At 40.2% G+C, this 18947-nt stretch overlaps 1 protein-coding gene and 4 non-coding genes across 6 annotated transcripts in view; 1 reads left to right on the plus strand and 4 right to left on the minus strand.

Moving 5' to 3' along the window:
• kif26ba (kinesin family member 26Ba) overlaps nucleotides 1–18947 on the plus strand; it is a 211604-nt gene that overhangs the window by 139745 nt on the left and 52912 nt on the right. For both annotated transcript variants that reach the window (XM_692940.11, XM_068214531.2), the window contains one exon: nucleotides 12230–12413. In XM_692940.11, the coding sequence (XP_698032.6) occupies nucleotides 12230–12413 (184 nt within the window). The remainder of the gene's footprint in view (nucleotides 1–12229; nucleotides 12414–18947) is intronic.
• trnal-uaa (transfer RNA leucine (anticodon UAA)) lies at nucleotides 10425–10507 on the minus strand. The gene has a single exon. It is a non-coding gene; the product is annotated as a tRNA-Leu (tRNA).
• Nucleotides 11407–11489, minus strand: trnal-uaa (transfer RNA leucine (anticodon UAA)). The gene has a single exon. It is a non-coding gene; the product is annotated as a tRNA-Leu (tRNA).
• On the minus strand, nucleotides 16020–16102 carry trnal-uaa (transfer RNA leucine (anticodon UAA)). The gene has a single exon. It is a non-coding gene; the product is annotated as a tRNA-Leu (tRNA).
• trnal-uaa (transfer RNA leucine (anticodon UAA)) lies at nucleotides 18842–18924 on the minus strand. The gene has a single exon. It is a non-coding gene; the product is annotated as a tRNA-Leu (tRNA).

Here is an 18947-nt window from a genome sequence, read left to right on the forward strand (position 1 = left end):
TGACAACGTCAATGGCAGTGCCTTGACAATGGCATAGCAACAGACCAATAATTATAAGACTTTAGAAAATCTATAGCAATGATCTGACAACCAGATGACCTTCGCAAATGTTTGATAGTGCCCTGGCAACCACCTAGGACACCCTGGCAACCACATAGCAACATGGCGATGTCCAGAAAACTTTAACAACTCTATGACAACATCCTGACAACAAAGAAGCCTTAGCAATAGTTTGACAACATTCTGGCAACAGCCTGCCAACACACTGAAAACCAGAAGACAGCAGGCAACTGGATAGAAAATGCACCTAGCAGCATTCACAAAGAACAATGCCATATTAACATATAGACAACATGAAGTCTTTATAGCAATTGTTCAACAAAGACCTTGCAACACCCTAATATTGCCATACATAGCATTACCTGACCAACTGCATGCAAGGCAGTGCCCTGGCAACCACCCAGAACATTAGCAACTCCATGCTGACAACAAGATGACCTCCAACATCTAGACCAGGGGTCTCAAACTCGCGGCCCGCGGGCCATTTGCGGCCCTCAGTGCAATATTTTGTGGCCCGCGCCGACCGCTGTACACTGACAGAATCAGCGGAGCGGGGAGAGAGAGCGATCCCCGCTCCGCTCCGCTGATTCTATCTGTACACAGCGGTCACTGGCATTCCCCGCCCGCCATTTAAACAAAGGGGCGGGGATGCCGGTGGCGTCACCACGTACCCCGCCCCTTTGTTAGACGCTGTGACGGGAACTCGCGCCGGCCAGAACCAAGGTAAGCTGTTCCCGCCCCTGCCTGCCACCTTAGCTACCTAGCTACAGCCTGCGTCTTACAGGGCTCGAAATTGCGACCATTTTGGTCGCATATGCGCCCGAAAATTAATCTATGCGACCTCATAATATATTTGGGCGCATTAGTGCGACTGCAGATAATGGTTGTAGTGCGACCTGTTTTGATTTTTTGTAAAAACGTGCTGAATCGCTCTTCCCTGCCGCTATATTGGTTCATATTAGCTGTCAATCACTCAAGGTATTCCGCTGTCAGATGACAGGGAAGGAGCTTTTATGACCACGGGAAATGCAAACGGCTGAAGAGTAAAAACTTAAAGCACACAGGTTTGCAAACCCCACCTAAAATTGAGGTGCAGATGAGAGCGATCATGACACGTCACGTGGTCAATAATAATCCACCAGCTGAGATCAATCGAGTACGCGCTTCTTGGAGAAGGCGCCCGAATCTCCATGCGTCGCATTCACTGCGTGTTCAGCGCAAATGTCCGCTAAAAGTCAAATCTACTACTGTACATATCATCGCCAAAGCAGCTCGCATTTACTAAGTTTACACTGAAACTGCGTCTCATAACAAACAGCGGTATTACGCCGGTGGTATTCGCAAGAATCTTGCGCTGCCTGCTCATAAATTGGGTCGGCTGACTCGCCAGCTTTTCCACAAACATGAAAAGACAAAAGACTGAACCTTTAAATTGACACAAACTGAAACCAAAACTTTTAAAGAGTGATAGAAGTGAGACTTTACTTTCTTTCTTTTGTCTATTCTTTTTTGAGGTGTATATTATTATTATTTTTATATACTGATGACTGCTTTGCAGCTTTCATCATTGAATTGAATGATTTATTATAATCTTTTGTTTGTTTTGTAGCAGAAATATTATTTATTAAATTGACATGCATATAAAAACAGCAGTACAAAATAAATATTTCTTACTGCAATGCTTCATTTTTGTTTGATGCAAACTATACAATTATTTTTCATAAAGTAACAGACTTTTTATAGCAGATAACCTACATTCATGCACATTCAAGGCAGTATCATAATGAGAAATGTAATTCATTTTTACTATTATTGTCATTTTCATCATCATTAATATTCTATAATTATTAGACATTCATTTTGGAATTATTGCACACAAATATCAATGTCTTCGCAGCATTAGTTAGATAGTTGTTTCTGGTTTTTGTCAGTCCTATTGATGTTGTTTTAAAATACAATAAATCCTTTAAAAAGCAACTTGGAGCGGTGCTCATTCAGTTTTGGTGGGTGCTCCTAAATTTTTTCTGGTGCTCCTAAATATTTGAAGTTGGGAGCACCGGTGCTACCAAGTAAAAAAGTTAATTTCTAGCCCTTTCTTATATATATTATAGGTAGATACAGACTGGTACAGACTGATGTGACTGGAGTGGGGTGGGGGTGTTTTATTTATACATATATACGCCTTTTTTTAGGTGAGGGAATAGAAGTTTTGAGTGAGTTCCCCCACTTTTTTCCCTAGGACTTGGCCTTTTTGGGAGCACATATTTGTGTGAGAAGTTATTCTCCACCTTGAACTTCAATAAGTCAAAGTACAGGTCTAGACTTAATGATGATCATCTTCAAGCCATACTGAGGGTCTCAACTGCTTCCGCTCTAAAGCCAAATGTGGTTCAGATTTGTGAGAAGCAGCGCTGTCAAGTCTCTGGCAGCAAGGAGTAGGCAAAAGATGCCATGTTCAGAAGAACTGTTCATAATCTTCACTCAATGTTCTATTAATGTTCAGGACACTTCATGTTCAGAAGAAATCATTAAAACTGTTAATAATGACATTTGAGGACTTCTTTTTTGTGAAATCCCTTATGCGGCCCAGCCTCACCCAGACTTTGCCTCCTGCGGCCCCCAGGTAAATTGAGTTTGAGACCCCTGATCTAGACAGTGTATTGTCCGGCTTATTGTTGTTATAATTGTGACTTAGATTTAATGCTTTAGTCATTTTGTTTTGTGTTTTATATAAAGTAGTGCTCAAGATGGCTTAAGGAGCCTGCATGCTGTATTTCTGTGGAGATGATGATTCTGTAAGTGGGTGGGATGTTGTCTGTTTTCTAAATTAGAGTGTTCCTCTAAGAAGCTATTTAAGGAAATCTCATTAACGCCTCTGCAAAATAACACATCCACATCTCAGCTGAGTTCAGTTCAAGCCAATTCAAGCAAAGTGTCCTCCTCATTTTCATACAATTTCCCTTGTTGACATGTTTTGGCTTTTAACAAGAGTCATTCCAATCTATCCTCCTCAGGTCTTTCTCAGGTAACAATGAATGTTTATTTATGAAGGACGAGAGGACTCAAATTAGAAGCACATGTTGGAGACAACAGTTTGCGTCAAACTTTTTACGAGACTTTGCTTGCCAGCTCATTAAGGTTTTGGTCAGTGTGTTCGTTAAAAAGAAATTGTTTTCCTGACTTTAATGAGTGTCACAATAATTACAGTACCACACTTTGCACTTCACACATCTTGGAGCACAGCCATGCACTTTGTCACAAGCCTTAGGGAGTTACAAACAAGTTTCAAACACAGCCGCACACTTCATATCCTTGAGGTTTGCTCATACACTGCTAAAATACCTTTTAACTTTGTTGTTTTTTATTGTTTTTCTAGTCAAAATATCTTAAAACTTCTAAAATAAACAGCATTTTCTAGACAACTTTGTTTTCAGAGTTAAAAAAATACATATTTTACTTAAAGAAGGTCCTGGCTGGGCCATTTGGCATTTCTGTGTGGAGTTTACATTTTCTCCTCATGTTGGCGTGGGTTTCCTCCAGGTGCTCAGGTTTCCCCCACAGTCCAAAGACATGCTCTATAGGCGAATAAAATTAACTAAATTGTAATATAATGTGTATTTATATAACGCATTTATCGTGTATGGCCATACACCCAAAGCGCTTCACAATCATGATGCAGGTCTCTCCACAACACCACCAGTGTGCAGCATCCCCTTGGATGATGCGATGGCAGCCAGGGGACAGGACAACAGTGTCAGCGCTCACCACACACAAGCTATTGCTGGAGTGGAGAGACAGTGATGGAACCAATTCAGTGGATGGGGATGATTGGGAGGCCATGGTGGGTATGGGCTGTGGAGGGAATTTGGCCAGGACACCAGGGTTACACCCCTACTCTTTACAAGAAGTGCTATGGGATTTTTATTGACCTGAGAGAGTCAGGACCTCGGTTTAACATCTCATCCAAAAGACGGCACTCACTGACGGTATAGTGTCACCTTCACTATACAGGGGCATCAGGACTTACACTGACCAGGTTGAGCGCTCCCTGCTGGCCTCACTAACACCACTTGCAACAGCAACCTAGTTTTCCCATGTGGTCTTGTAAGAATTCATTCTTAAGTTGCATTTCTCCTCCTAACCTCAAGGAGATGCTCTTCGGACTTTTTACAGACCAGAGTCCAGTTTCTATGCACCCTCCAGTACAGTGGATGGCACCACTTTCCTGCCATCTGCTGTGTGCTACCACTCAAGCCAGATTGAGTGGTAACCTGTGTTTTGCCTATGTGAAGTTTATTTATAAGTGCTTGCGGCTGTTCCTGCATTATTCGATTAATGATTCACCAATCAGACGATTCCTAAGCCACTATAAATACTCTTAGTTCCATATCACAGCCATATTTGTCTAGAAGAATCCCCCCTTCTACCCCTACTCCTCCTTTTTTCCTAGATGGATGGCCCAGTGGCCCAGTGGTTAGCACTGTTGCTTCACAGCAAGAACGTCACTGGTTCTAGTCCTTACCAAGCCAGCCGACATTTCTGTGCAGAGTTTGCATGTTCTCCCTGTTCTCACAGTGGGTTTTCCCCGGGTTCCCCGGTTTCCTCCACGGTTTCAATCATGCAACTTAAATTAATTGACTAATCCAAATCGGCACGATAGACATGTTCATAGTAAGTAGGTATCTCTTAAGAATAATCACTATCTGTTCATTAGCTACTACAGTAGGAGAGTTCTCGAGATGTACCTAAGCTCAAACTCCCCTCTTGCCTTGCAAACGAGAGGGAGCCCCGGACTAGAGGATCTTATAAGCTCAGGGCTCTCTCCTGGGACAGCATGTCAAACAAGCTTTATACTCAATCACCAGCTAAGTGTGAAGTCTTGACATTAGTTTGTGTGCAGCTAGCTAGTGTGTTCAGTCTTGAGGTATTAATGCCTGGTGTTCTCTTGAGAAGCTAAGCGACACTTTATTGTTGTGTTTTTTGACCCATGTGTCTGTTTTGTTTTGCCTGTTCACTTCTTTTTTGTTGCACTTTGTAATCAATTATTCAAGTAAAGATCATTTGTTTATTTTTTTCTAAAACTACATAGCCTCAAGTATCTTTAATAATCTTCTGCTCTTGGGTTCATCTTTTGAGGAGTTAACTCAGCTTTGAGTCCAAGTGCTACAGGTTCAATCGTCCCCTACCATGTTACAGGTCTCCAATCCAGGTACTGACCAGGCTCAGCCCTGCTTTGTTTCAGTGAGTAACCGGCCTTGCATGGTGACATTGGCCACATAGTGTGTTTGTGTGAATGAGTGTATTAGTGTTTCCGAGGTAGTGTGTATGGGTGTTTCCCACTGTGTTGCGGCTGGAAGGGCATAAAAACATATGCTGGAGCAGTTGGCGGTTCATTCTACTGTGGCAACTCCTGATAAATAAGGGACTCAGCCAAAGGAAGATGAATGAATTAATATTTTACTTAACCCAATGGCAGATAATTTAGCTACTTTTTTGTTTTAATATTTCTGAACACAAAAATATTTTTGAACTCTTCTTAATTTAAGTTTTTTTATTTTTTATTTTTTTTTAGATATTTGGATAAGAAATCAGGCAAAAACTCTAAGAACGCATTTTTCGCAGTGTACCACTGACATCAATGATGCTCTGTCTGATGATTTCAAAGCTTGCACAGTAACTGTATTTTCAGACCTGATTCATACACAAACACTGAGTGTTTTTATTACTTCCAGCTATATTTCCCTCACCTCTTATCTGCCAATGTGTTTATTATTTTACCTCATTATTCCCCTTACAGCAACCACTTCGCTCATTTCTCCTCGACAGAAATTTGATCAGTTTGAAAAACATTTTCTTTGCACTATAAAAATAGCAGGTCTTGAGTTCTTCTACAATAGCCAGAGGCTGAAGGTGTATTTCTATATGATGTGTAGTGATTTTACCACCTCTATCTTTGGCCTTGAATAGATTTGCAAAGTTGGCAAAGGAGAACTTCAAAATGAATGACTTTGCCTCAAGCTAGTGCTACTGCAAAGTGAACAAACTGACACTTTTCTTCAGCTGATCTGGGAAAATGAGACTCACACACATCTTCTGGATCCCTTGAGAGAGAGCGTGTGATGATGTTTGTGTTGAAGTGTGAGGTGTTGAACTGTCTTGTCAAGTTGTGGGCAATGTCTCCAGCCTTCTAGCTCGGTACAGTTCATTAAAACATCACTGCCAGACGCTCCACCAAGACCTTTAAAACACACCCAAACAGAAGAAAGCGGCCTAATTGTCTTCCCTGCTGGAAACAAAAAATAGAGGAAGTTTAAGGCTGGTTAGAAGCCGCTACTGAAAAAATCATGTTTTTTATTTATTTCTTTGCACCTAAAATGGGAGCATGGTTCATTTAAAGATCTAATTTTAAGCCATTAATCAAAACAGCTTACTATTTTAATTTACTATGTTCATATCTCACATTTTGGCCATGTTATAAATGACAAAAAGCAAATCAATATTTGTGTTCATAATAAGCACTGATCTGTATCCTTTGGTCCTTTGGTATCCTTTGAAACATTTTTTTCCAAACTTTATGACGCCATTATTAAAATATGTGCACCCCGAGGGCACTCTAAACTAGAGATCTGCGCGGGCCTAAATTTTGAATCCCGCTCCCACCCGCACCCGCCAGGTTTTAGCCCGAACCCGACCACTCCCGCTTATATTAAGAATTTATTGTCCCACTGCCCGACCCTCCCCGTTTTCTGCCCGCCGCGCCCGATCCCGCTAAAGAGCGGGGGAGAACAAAACCGAAAATCCCCCAGCAATACAGTCCAGACAGCCAAGCTGTCTGTATAAACACACACACACACAGCACCAAGCACACACACACAGACAAATCTCTCTCTCATATGCGCGCGCGCACTTACACACACACAAGCACCAAGCAGACACACAGGCGTTTGCTGTTATATCAACTCAAAGGCTTGTAATACCATGTATCAAGTACCAATGTAATACCAAAAGGTTTTATATAAAGGTATATAAATACTAGTCGCGCCAGCTCCGGGCCGCAGCGCACATTACTCTCGGGCCGATTCCGGCGCGGATGCGGCAGCGTCGGCTCGCTTACGGCCGCCGCATCTGGCCCGATTGATTCGGGCCGGAATCGGGCAGTGAGTCCACAAGCATCCGGAGTCCGGCAGCCGGATCCGGGCTGAGTGGTAAGTCTCTGGCAGGCGAGAATCTAGCCGGAACTGGCCCGAGTGTATTTTGCTATTTGGGAAATTTCTCTCTCTCTCTCGCTCTCTCATTCACGCGCGCGCGCACTAACATACACACACACAAGCACCAAGCACACACACAGGCAAAGCTCGCTCTCTCTCTCTCTCTCTCTCTCATTCGCATAGCAATATCCGCGATATTGCTAGACAGCCCGCTCCCGTCCCAAATTAAACCCGTTACCGACCCCTCCCGCGATTTATTCGGAAATTTATTGCAGACCTCTACTCTAAACCATTAGGACTTGAAGGGAGCATATCTATTTATCAGTTCTTTAGATGCAAGCAATCTTCTTTTTTTAGTTTTTACAACCTAAACATTGATGTAATTAAACAATTGAATGCATTAGAGTCTGAAAAACTTGGAACTTAAGATTATAATTATATTTTTTAGATATCACAGCCCAAACATTGATGTAATGAAACAATTGAATGCATTAGAGTCTGAAAAACTTGAAATGGAACTTAAGATCATAATCATATTTTTTAGATATCACAACCCAAACATTGATGTAATGGAGCAAATTAATGTATTAAGGCAGGGGTCTCCAAACTCAGTCCTGGAGGGCCAGTGTCCTGCATAGTTTAGCTCCAACTTGCTTCAACACACCTGCCAGGACGTTTCTAGTGTATCTAGTAAGATCTTGATTAGCTGGTTCAAGTGTGTTTGATTAGGGTTAGACCTAAACCCTCCAGGACACCAGCCCTCCATGACCAGATGCCCAATGATGACAAGAACCAGGAGATAAATTTTACAAAGGGAATCGTAACAGCAGCTTAACATAAAAGTTAATTGAAACTTTGTCAGTCCAGTTTTCAGAGTTGGCGTTCAGTTTGCTGAAATTTCAAATACTTAAGAGCAATTCCATTGATGCGCAGCTCCACAAATCCCAAACCAATCAAGCTAGTAGCTACAGTGGCAAAGAACAAAACTTAACCAATTGACGAAAGTGAAGGAAAAAAAACCCTTGTGACCAAGCTTAGTTGGGCATGACCATTTCTTCTCTGGCCAAACTTCATGTGCAAAGCTGCAGTCTAGGTGCTGGCTGCTGGTAAACGCTGGACGTTTATTGAGGAGAGGCTGCAGGTGTGAGTAGGTTACCAGCGGGTGTTCAGGCTGGCCCACGGCATCACTGTCTGTCACTGGGATCTTTCAGGAATCAATCTCCCCTCCATGATCTCCACAGCCTCTGCTCAGGATACGGCCTAGTCCAGGATTATGGAGACCTTGGGATTAAAAAAAAAACAAAAAAAAAAACAGACTGACATAAGCATAGATGCAGATCAAATTATAATGTCTTTAGGAAGTGTTCTCAGCTCCGGTTACCCTAATTAATGCAGCATTTGAATTTCAAAAGCATTTGTTTCATGTGTATTCTAATGCAAAGAGATGTGTCTTTAATCTACAGTAGATTTATACTGACAGAGTGTGTCTGCCTCCCAACCTGTGCGAAGATAGTTGTTATAAAATTTAGGTGCCAGTTATGAGTATATAATGGGATTTGATTAAAGAATATGAGGGCAAATGATTTATTTATTTATTTTTTACGAAATAATGAAATTCACCAACACATTGTTTACATGTATGTATAAAAATCTGAAGATTAAATTTAGATTTCATGCACACTTTTCACGACCATATTTTATGTTCCCAAATACAAAAAAATATTGTGGTAACACTTTATTTTGATGGTCCACTTGATTATTAGTAGACTGTCTGCATGATATGTTGATACTGCTCCTTCAACAGACATTCAACTGACTATAAGAAACTTTGGAAGTACATGTCAACTTACACTAACCCTAACCCCAACCTAACAGTCTACATATAATCTAATGAGAATTAGTTGGCATGTAGATGCAATGTAACTTGTATTCAACAAACAGACCATCAACATAAATTGTGACAAAAATATTTCCCATGCTACATTACAGATCACCGCATTCTTCATTCCTGCTCCAGAATCCTTAATGCGTTTACCTATTTGACCACTTTAGGTGTATTTCTTTTTTGTAAACTGCAATTTCAGCCTCCACCGTGTGACCCCAAATCCATTGGGAGTCTAAATGAGACTGAGATAAGCCTCCGCACAGATATGTTTGGTCAGGTGAAAATGCTGGACTGATTGATCGATACTCTTCTAAGAGCCAATTGAAACAGTCTCTAACAGGCTGTGAGATTGCGGTTAGAATCAATTGACCCTCACTGTGCTCATGCCTCGAGTTAAAGCCATTCTCGATACCTCTTCAAGCACTAAATACATAAGGATTTCACCTGACATCTTTGGGATCTTCTGAAGGTGGATCAACTTGTTTTACTTTCACTGCTGCCATGCATGTGATTTCCTGATGCACTGATATCTGAGATCAAATTTGGACTCACACTGGTGAGGTTTGGGAGAATAGCTGGTCAATAAAAACACAGTCGGCTAAAATGGAAAGCTATAATCAGATTGTCAGGTTTGAGCATTTTGTATGGTCCAGGGGTGTCCAGACCTGCTCCTGCAGAGCCAACGTCTGTCAGAATTAACCTTTAACACATTTTTCAACCTGGAAGGTTAGAGACCTAAAATTGTTGGTATTTTCAATAGGAGAGTGGCTTTCCAGGAAGATTGGAAATCCCAGTATAGTTCTGGTTGTGTCCATTACATCTTAAGTTTAATGCCTTAACCACTCAGCCATCCTGGTTTCTGAATATATTTTAAACTATCATGAACACATGAACAGTGCACATACAAAAGCAAAGTGAATTATTGTACCCTATGTGTGGTTTATTCATAAACTAATTTCGAGAGGATCACATGCTTATGATCAACACGGCTGGCTCCTTGTTAGCTCCGTAATCTGCCCTATTAGATGATTACGGAAGCAAGTCCAACTCGGCCATCCTGATGCTGATTTTCCACACTTTCACTTTCACACTTTCCACACTTTTAACCAGGTTAATTGTTCAGATTAGCTAGTACTTTAATAACTTGGCCTTTATAACTTCACAGCAATTAACTTAGGCTGGATGTCTTGTTTGAGGCCCCATGTTTGAATTACAACAACTCAACATGTGGACAAGCTATTGTTTATTCAACATAAAACATTTTAGCTTGTTACCAGAAGTGGGGTTCGAACCCACGAGGACATTTGTCCATTGGATCTTAAGTCCAACGCCTTAACCACTCGGCCATACTGGTCCTTTTAGTCCTGGTCCATAAACATTTACAAACAGTGCACACACAAACGCACATACACAGGCAAGGTGAATGACGGTACCCTTTTAGTATCTTCAACAGGAGAGTGGCTTTTCAGGATGATTGGACATCGCAGTATAGACTATTGGTTGTGTTTATTGTAATTAAGGTCTCATTTGCACTTCGATTTGATTTCAGGTGTTGAAGTACAACTTATTAATTGATGGACCAAATGTTAACGCAGATAATCTTCTTCCACAGCTAATTTGTAAGCTGCCATTGATAGCTTGAATCTAATTTGTTTACCAGGAGAGGGGTTTGAACCCAAGAGGAAATTCATCCATTGAATCTTAAGTGTTTTCACCACTCTACCAGAATGTTCTGATGTTTTACTTTTCTCCACCAGTTTTGTATTTAATTTACTTATAAGATCTAATTTTGCTAAGTTTTAGGGAGCATTAGACTAATAGGAGTGAGATTCGAACCGATAAGGACATTTGTTCACTAGATCTTAAATCCAATGCCTTAACTACTCGGCAATCCTGGTGCTATTTATTCAACGCTTTCCCTGTTTTCCAATTTAAAGCCGATTTATTTAAGAAGATTAAAGCTAAATTTCTAAATGTTTAAGCTAATATTTTTCTAACATGAGTAGGGCTGCAAGCACATAGGCAAAGTGAATGATGATGCAGAAGAGTGCATTTGCTGCTGAGATTAATTTGAGCAGAATGTAGAAAATGAAATATATCCAGGTTTATAGTTTAGATTAGCCATTGCTTTAATAACTTGCCGTTTATAACTTTACAGCAATTAACGTGGGCTGACAACACCCCCATGTGAATTGCAACAACTCATCATGTGCACGAGCTATGGTTTATTCAACATAAAATATGACAGCTTGTTACCAGGAGTGGGGTTCGAACCCACGAGGACATTTGTCCATTGGATCTTAAGTCCAACGCCTTAACCACTCGGCCATCCTGGTCTCTGAATAATTTGTGATCTATCTAGGTCCAGTATTTTATGTACACATGAACAGTGCACAAACAAAAACACATACATGGGCAAGGTGAATGATGGTGCAGAAGTTGATGCTGCAACTTAGTTGACTTTGAAAGCTGTGTGGACGTGACCAGAGCTGAGTGGACAAAGCAGAGCAGAATGCTGAAAATGAAGTATAGCCAGGTTAATTGTTTAGCCACCACTTTAATAAATTGGCCGTTATAATTCTGCAGCAATGAGAATCTTTCTTTGAGGCATTCAAATGTATGTTGTTGTGCTATCAGGTGTGGGGTTCAAACCAACTAGGGCATACATCCATTCAATCTTAAGTCTAAAGCATCCAAAGCCACTTGGCCATCCTGGTCTGTGTTAAAAAAGTTTCTGAGTTAGTACAGTGGTACAGACGTACATGTAATGACTTAAAAGAACAATTAAAAATTCACAAATCTTCATCAGTTTGTTTTAGGATGGACACTTGAAATTTACTGTACAACATAAACCGTACTGCTTTGCTTGATTGCTCTTACAGTCTGTTTTGGTTTACATTGTTACATCTGAACTTTTCAGTCTACATTTAAAACTTAAATTACAAAACACTTGTCCCGAGCAAACAAACTTGAAATCCATGTAAATAGCTGAGGGGTTGCAGTGTTTAAACACAAACACATGCATTTACACACATCTGTTCTTGTTTTAACTTTGCTTGTGTATGTTTTTCCTCAGGGCTGCTCAGAAATTGAATCTGTCTTCCAAGAAGAAGAAGCAGCGTCCTGCTCCTCCTGTGGCATGTGATCCTCCCCTCTTTCCCACCAACTTCAGTGGCATCCTGCAGGTGTCTCCACCCCCTGCCCCACCCTGCCTCTTACGAGCAGTCAACAAAGTCAAAGACACCCCTGGCATGGGCAAGGTATGATCTGTCATAATATAGCAAAATGGCCTGTGTTTAGTTGATTTACTATTCCTCACTAGTTAATTCAGCTTCTACTGGGTCTTCCAAATTAGAAAAGAGGATTGCTATCTGATTGATTGTTTGTTACAAACTGATTTGTAAACTCAGACTGTAAACTACAAACTGACTTATGCCGCAATAGGTTGGAACATCTCCAAGTGGGAGGGACTTATGCCGCAATAGGTTGGAACATCTCCAAGTGGGAGGGACTTATGCTGCAAGTAGAATGGAACACCTCCAATTGAGAGGGACTTAAGCAGCAAGTAAATTGGAACATCTCCAAGTGGGGGGAACTTACAACACAAGTAGGTTGAATAACTTGCAAGTGGGTTGGACTTACAACACAAGTTGTTGGAACGTCTCCAATTGGGAGGGACGTAAGCAGCAGGTGGGTTAGAACACCTCCAAGTATGAGGAAATTACACCGCAAGTGGGTTGAATCACCTCCAATTGGGAGTGACTTAAGCAGCAAATAGGTTGGAACACAAGCAAGTGGGATGGAGTTACAATGCAAGTTGGTTAGAACACCTCCACATAGAATGGACTTACAATGCAAATAGGTTGAATCACCTCCAATTGGAAGGGACTTAAGAAGCAAATAGGTTGGAACACTTCCAAGTGGGAGGGTCTTATGCTGCAAGTAGAGTCGAACACTTCCAGTTGGGAGGGACTTGAGCAGCAAGTAGGTTGGAACACTTCCAATTGAGAGAGACTTATGCTGCAAGTAGAGTGGAACACCTCCAATTGGGAGGGACTTAAGCCGCCAGTAGGTTGGAACACCTCAAAGTGGAAGGTAACAACACTGTAAGTTGGTAGAAACACTTGCAAGTGGAATGCAGTTTCAACGCAAAATGGTTGGAACACCTCCAAGTGGGATGGACTTACAATGCAAGTAGGTTTGAACACCTCCAGTTGGGAGGGACTTAAGCAGCAAATAGGTTGGAGCACTTCCAAGTGGGAGGGACTTATATTGCTAGTAGAGTGGAACACCTCCAGTTGGGAGGGACTTAAGAAGCAAGTAGATTGGAACACTTCCAAGTGGGAGGAACTTAAGCAGCAAATAGGTTGGAACACCTCTAAGTGGGAGGGATTTACAATGAAAGGTTTGAACTCCTGCTTGGAGGTTGGGTTAAGGCTAGAAAGATTTACAGCTGTGGTTACTGAGCATGTGCATATTAATATCAGTTTTGTGATGCTGTACAACAATAAATGCCACTACTAGTAGCAGGTTGCTGTAAGAGATAGGTTTAGGGTTGGGGTAGGTGTAGATTTTAATAAAACACAATAGGTTGGACTCTGTGTCATCTTAATCAATCAATCTAAAGCCCCAGCTAACCTTCCCATTTGGAGTTGCTATGACCTCTGTTTATACCTAACTAAATCAAAGGGCACAGCAGAATGAAAGATAATGAAGGATAAAAGGGTACAAGCAATGGACACTTTAAACTCCTACACCTTAACCACTCTGTCATCCTGGCTTTTTATGTAGGTTTTACTGCGGGTAAGCAAGTTTTGTTCCCAGGAAGACACACTAGTGACTTTGGAGGCAGCATTTTTACTGGAAGGCAATTTGGTGATACCTAAGGGAATAGTTGCTTTCTACAATACTAACTTCTTGCTAGACATTAAATGTGGGAAAAGTTAGTCAAAAGCTTACATTTACACACAAAATGACATCCAAGTGAAGCTTCTATATGCCATCTTTATTTTTTAGCTCAACTGTCAGAGATGGAACACACAGGATGGTGGGATATCAAAGGCAGTGCATGATCTAAACATATCAGATGAAGGTTTCTCAGGAGACAGGAAGTAAAGCTCGATTAGAATTTAGATAGTACCTTGATGCTTCCCAACTTTGAATGTATCTTGAAAAGGCAGCATTTTCCAGTTTTTGGAAGCACTGCACTGTGTTCAGTTTGGAGCTGTTCGTCTCTATATACCCTTATTTCTTCTAAGGGTGTATGGAAGGAGCAGGGGTGTTCAAACTCTGTCCTGGAGGGCCGGTGTCCTGCAAAGTTTAGTTTCAACCCTAATCAGACACACCTGGGCTAGCTAATCAAGCTCTTATTAGAAACATCCTCGCAGTTGTGTTGAGGCAAGTTGGAGCTAAAATTTGCAGGACACTGCCCCTCCAGGACCGAGTTTGGACACCCTAAACAAAGGGATTAGTGCATAGAGATGAGCTCTTAAAGAATGCTCACATAGAATGCAGTGTGCAACAATCAGATTTCTTGTGCAAAGGATCATGGTGGCCCGAAATGTCTATTAGTTCTACACTTCAAAAATCCTTTGCTTCTAAGGGATCTTTAAAGTGGCCAGTTTTGAGTACTTCAGTTTGGGATGATAGCCTTATGACAGCAGTCAAAATGGCAGCCATGATGGTTTTCACTCCGAAGTGGACTTTGTAGAATAGATTCTACAAAGGCACTTTATGGAAGGCACTTTAAGACCTTGCTTAGCTTGTTCAAGTGTGTTTGATTAAGGTTGGATCAAAATCTGCAGGCTTATTAAGTCTAAACTTGCCCACTCCTGTTTAATGGTTTGATTTGCCTCTTGAAAATGAGTATAGCAGTCAGTTTCTTATTCATATATTTGAGAAAAATCTTATTTTGTGCATGAATTTAATGTTGAATTACTACCAGTGTTGCTTTAGTTAGAATTTACTCTTTTTTTCCCCCTTCAAGGTTATTATTGTTTGTTTATTAGCATTAAAGCTAATATTCTAAATCAGGGGTTTTCAAAGTGTGAGGCACGCCTCCCCTGGGGGGTGCCAGAGCATGCCAGGGGAGGCGCGGAAAAAAATGTTATATATTAAAAATATAATTATTAAGTTTAATTATTATATGTACTTTTTATTATATTGAAACGTTTTAATTAAACAAAGCTAAAAAAAAACAATACGTCTAAAATAAGAAAACCTTTTTTACCCAGAAGGCCAGCTGTAAATTCGCTTCTGTTTGGCAAGCCCGCCAATATAGGTATATGCCTGCTAACACAATGGATCGGTTTCTGAGACCCCCCGATTCAAAGCCATCGAGTTCAGGGCTTAAACCCAAAAGACGACGATATGATGATCAGTATTTGAGTTTAGGATTTACGTGGACAGGACCAGCTGATAAACCACGACCTTTATTTGTGGTTTGTCAAGATATTTTGGCTAATGACAGCATGAGACCCGCTAAACTTCGACTGTTTTGACTGGGACGGACAGTTCTTGGATCTATTCTATTCATATTGAACTATCATCCTAGTTTTAAAAACGTTATATTAAAATACTTGTTACTCTGTAAATAATTGCACTTTCATGCAAATGATGATAAAAGTGAGTTAACAGTCTGACGTCTGTCTGTGTCTTTATATATATACACTGTGTATATATATATATATATATATATATATATATATATATATATATATATATATATATATATATATATATATATGTGTGTGTGTGTGCGCGCGCTTGGGAGGAGGGCGGCGCCAATGGATAAGTTGTGTCAAAAGGGAGGCCCACTGTCTTAGACTTTGAAAAACCCTGTTCTAAATATTAAGCTGATCTTTTGCTACCAGGAGTGGGGTTCGAACCCACGAGGACATTTGTCCATTGGATCTTAAGTCCAACGCCTTAACCACTCGGCCATCCTGGTTGTTCCTTCAAGTTTTTCAAGTTGCAAAAGCTAGCTGAGAGACGCAGAGCCCTAATTAGTCTTTTGCAATGTCTCTTGAGTTCTGGTGAGATAGGACTGGGAAGTTCAGGCTGAATCATCTGAGCGTGTGGTGGCATTTACTTTCATTTGTATCTTGCTCAGAGCTCAAAGGTGAGCTCATTAACTGAGAGCAAAGGCCCAAGGATATGATAATCAAATGAGCAGAAGTGAGGCACAAAAGACATATTTTAACTTGGTAACATGAGAAAATGACCTTGTTTACTCCTGTTATTAATATCCGTTTACATTCAGTCACAAAAAAAACCTTCAAAAGGTACTGCTTACAGCTGATTTTTACAGAATTTGCACCATACATCTTTTGGGGGTGGAATACTTCCTGTAATATCAAATGTCTCCTGAATGTGATAAAAGGACAACTGGTCTAAATATAAGCGTATATTTATATTTATTTTATGTAAATATATCTTGTTATTTCACCATAGCACAGAAAGAAACAGTTTCAATCCTCTGCACTGTATGTTCTTTGGTAGAATGGACAATGCAGCTTTGATATTGTGACACAAGTGGTTGCTGGCTGAGAAATGTAGGCATCAGATCTGTGCTTTGGCAACATGTGAGAACATATGGGGCGGATGCACATGAGTGTTGCCATGCAGATATCACAGGTAAAATTGTTCTGCTGCAGGTAAATCTAGACCAGAGATGCCTAAACTAGGTCTCGCAGACCAAAGCTGACCCTTTGTATCCTTTGATATGGCCTCCCAGAGGGAAGCTGACTGGGAAAGGTTGGCAGTTGCCTTTAACAGATATTTTCATCTCTATTTTAACATACCCTTTTTTGTTTCTTTTATTGTTGAGCTGCTAAAAATAAGAAAACCGATATTAAGTGTTTTAATTAAATGTTGTAAAGATCAGATTTATAAAAAAATGCACATACTGTCACTTAACAAATAGGGGACAAAGCATAAGACATCAGCGTGCAAATTGAGCAAATGCAGGTTCAGCATGAGTAGTGCATTGGGCATTGAACTCCTGACTGACTGACAAGTGCATGATGTGTGAGGCCAAAAAATACGCTTTCAGTTTTGATGAACACAGTTTCCATAATTATACATTATATATAAAAGTCTATGGTTCTGCATACAATGACTTTATCTTGCTGGAGTTTATAGCCGTTTCACTTTACTTTAGGACTCATTAATGCCACTCTGTATGTTTATAGTAGACATTCATAAATATTCCTAGCAAATCTTATAAATGTTGGAGACATGCTCATTACATAAACGCACTAAATCCCACTTCAGCAGCGTTTATTTGAGAGCGCACAAGAAAATCTGCACTTAAACACTGGTATTTGAGAATGTGGAAGAAGTTTTGTGTACGGACAGAGGAAAAGGGATTCGCATGCTCGTATTACATTAATGCGATCTCGATATGTAATACTGTGCTCATGACATTTATCATTGAAATATCGCTGTAGGTAGATTTGTGTAAAATGCCTGCCATATAAAGATTTCTAGAAGAAACACTGCCATTGTTTTATAAATGTAACATTTTTTAAGGTTTTATTGCAAATATAATATACATTTTCAAGAAAATTATGCATTAGTGCATGTGATTGAAGCCTTTTTTTCTATTTTTAATATATATATTTATTCCAGGGGTTTCATTTGATAAAGATAAAATGATTTGAAAAGTTTGTGCACCACTGATCTAAACCTTTTATTTGACTTTCTACATTTCGAATTTGTCTCATCTGACCTGACTAGACTTTTTACAATCAATCAATCAATCAATCAATCAATCAATCAATCAATCAATCAATCAATCAATCAATCAATCAATCAATCAATCAATCAATCAATCAATCAATCAATCAATCAATCAATCAATCCATCCATCCATCCATCCATCCATCCATCCATCCATACATACATACATACATACATACATACATACATACACACACACACACACACACACACACACACACACACACACACACACACACACACACACACACACACACACACACACACTGTACATCACACAGGGTGGTTAGATGCCCCAGAATATTCCAGGGGGTTTATTTATAAAGATGTAATGATTGTAAATGTGAACATACTGAAGGTTCCAAAATGTATAAAAAAAAATCTATATTCTCAAATAAAGTTTCTTGTTTAAGTGCATTAATTTAGTTATGCAATTAAATATAACTATAGTTAATTTAGTTGCGAGGGGGTTAAAGTCCCTGACGTCTGGCAGAGATCAATACCTTTTATTACGTTTGACAAGCTAAATCGATTTACTCCTGGGAGGGGGTAGACATCAGTGGCCATGCGATTTACTTCCAGAAGGAAGTTTAAGCTGGGGGGCACCTAATTAAAACTATAAAGCTTAACTTCTTGAATTTAGGTGAAAAATCGAATCTGTTGGAGACGTCCAATAGATTTATAGGTACTGAAAAAGTCCACATGGGGGCTGGGGGTGATCACCAGAATGGGGAAGTCCCAGAGTAAAGTGAGAAAATATGATACAGCGTTGTTTTGGAATATGTCCTTTTTTTAAATATTGTTTGTTTTTATTTGATTTATATTTGTCTCTTTTATTCCTGTTTATGTAAAGCATTTTGAATTGCCACTGTGCATGAAATGTGCTATATAAATAAACTTGCCTTAAAGCTAAGTCTCTGAATGTGAAGCTAATACAATAACTTGCTACCAGGAGTGGGGTTTGAACCCACGAGGACATTTGCCCATTGGATCTTAAGTCCAACGCCTTAACCACTCGGCCATCCTGGTCATGCTTCAGCTATATTTTTGCT

This window comes from Danio rerio, chromosome 17 (assembly GCF_049306965.1).
Source record: "Danio rerio strain Tuebingen ecotype United States chromosome 17, GRCz12tu, whole genome shotgun sequence".
NCBI lineage: Eukaryota > Metazoa > Chordata > Actinopteri > Cypriniformes > Danionidae > Danio > Danio rerio.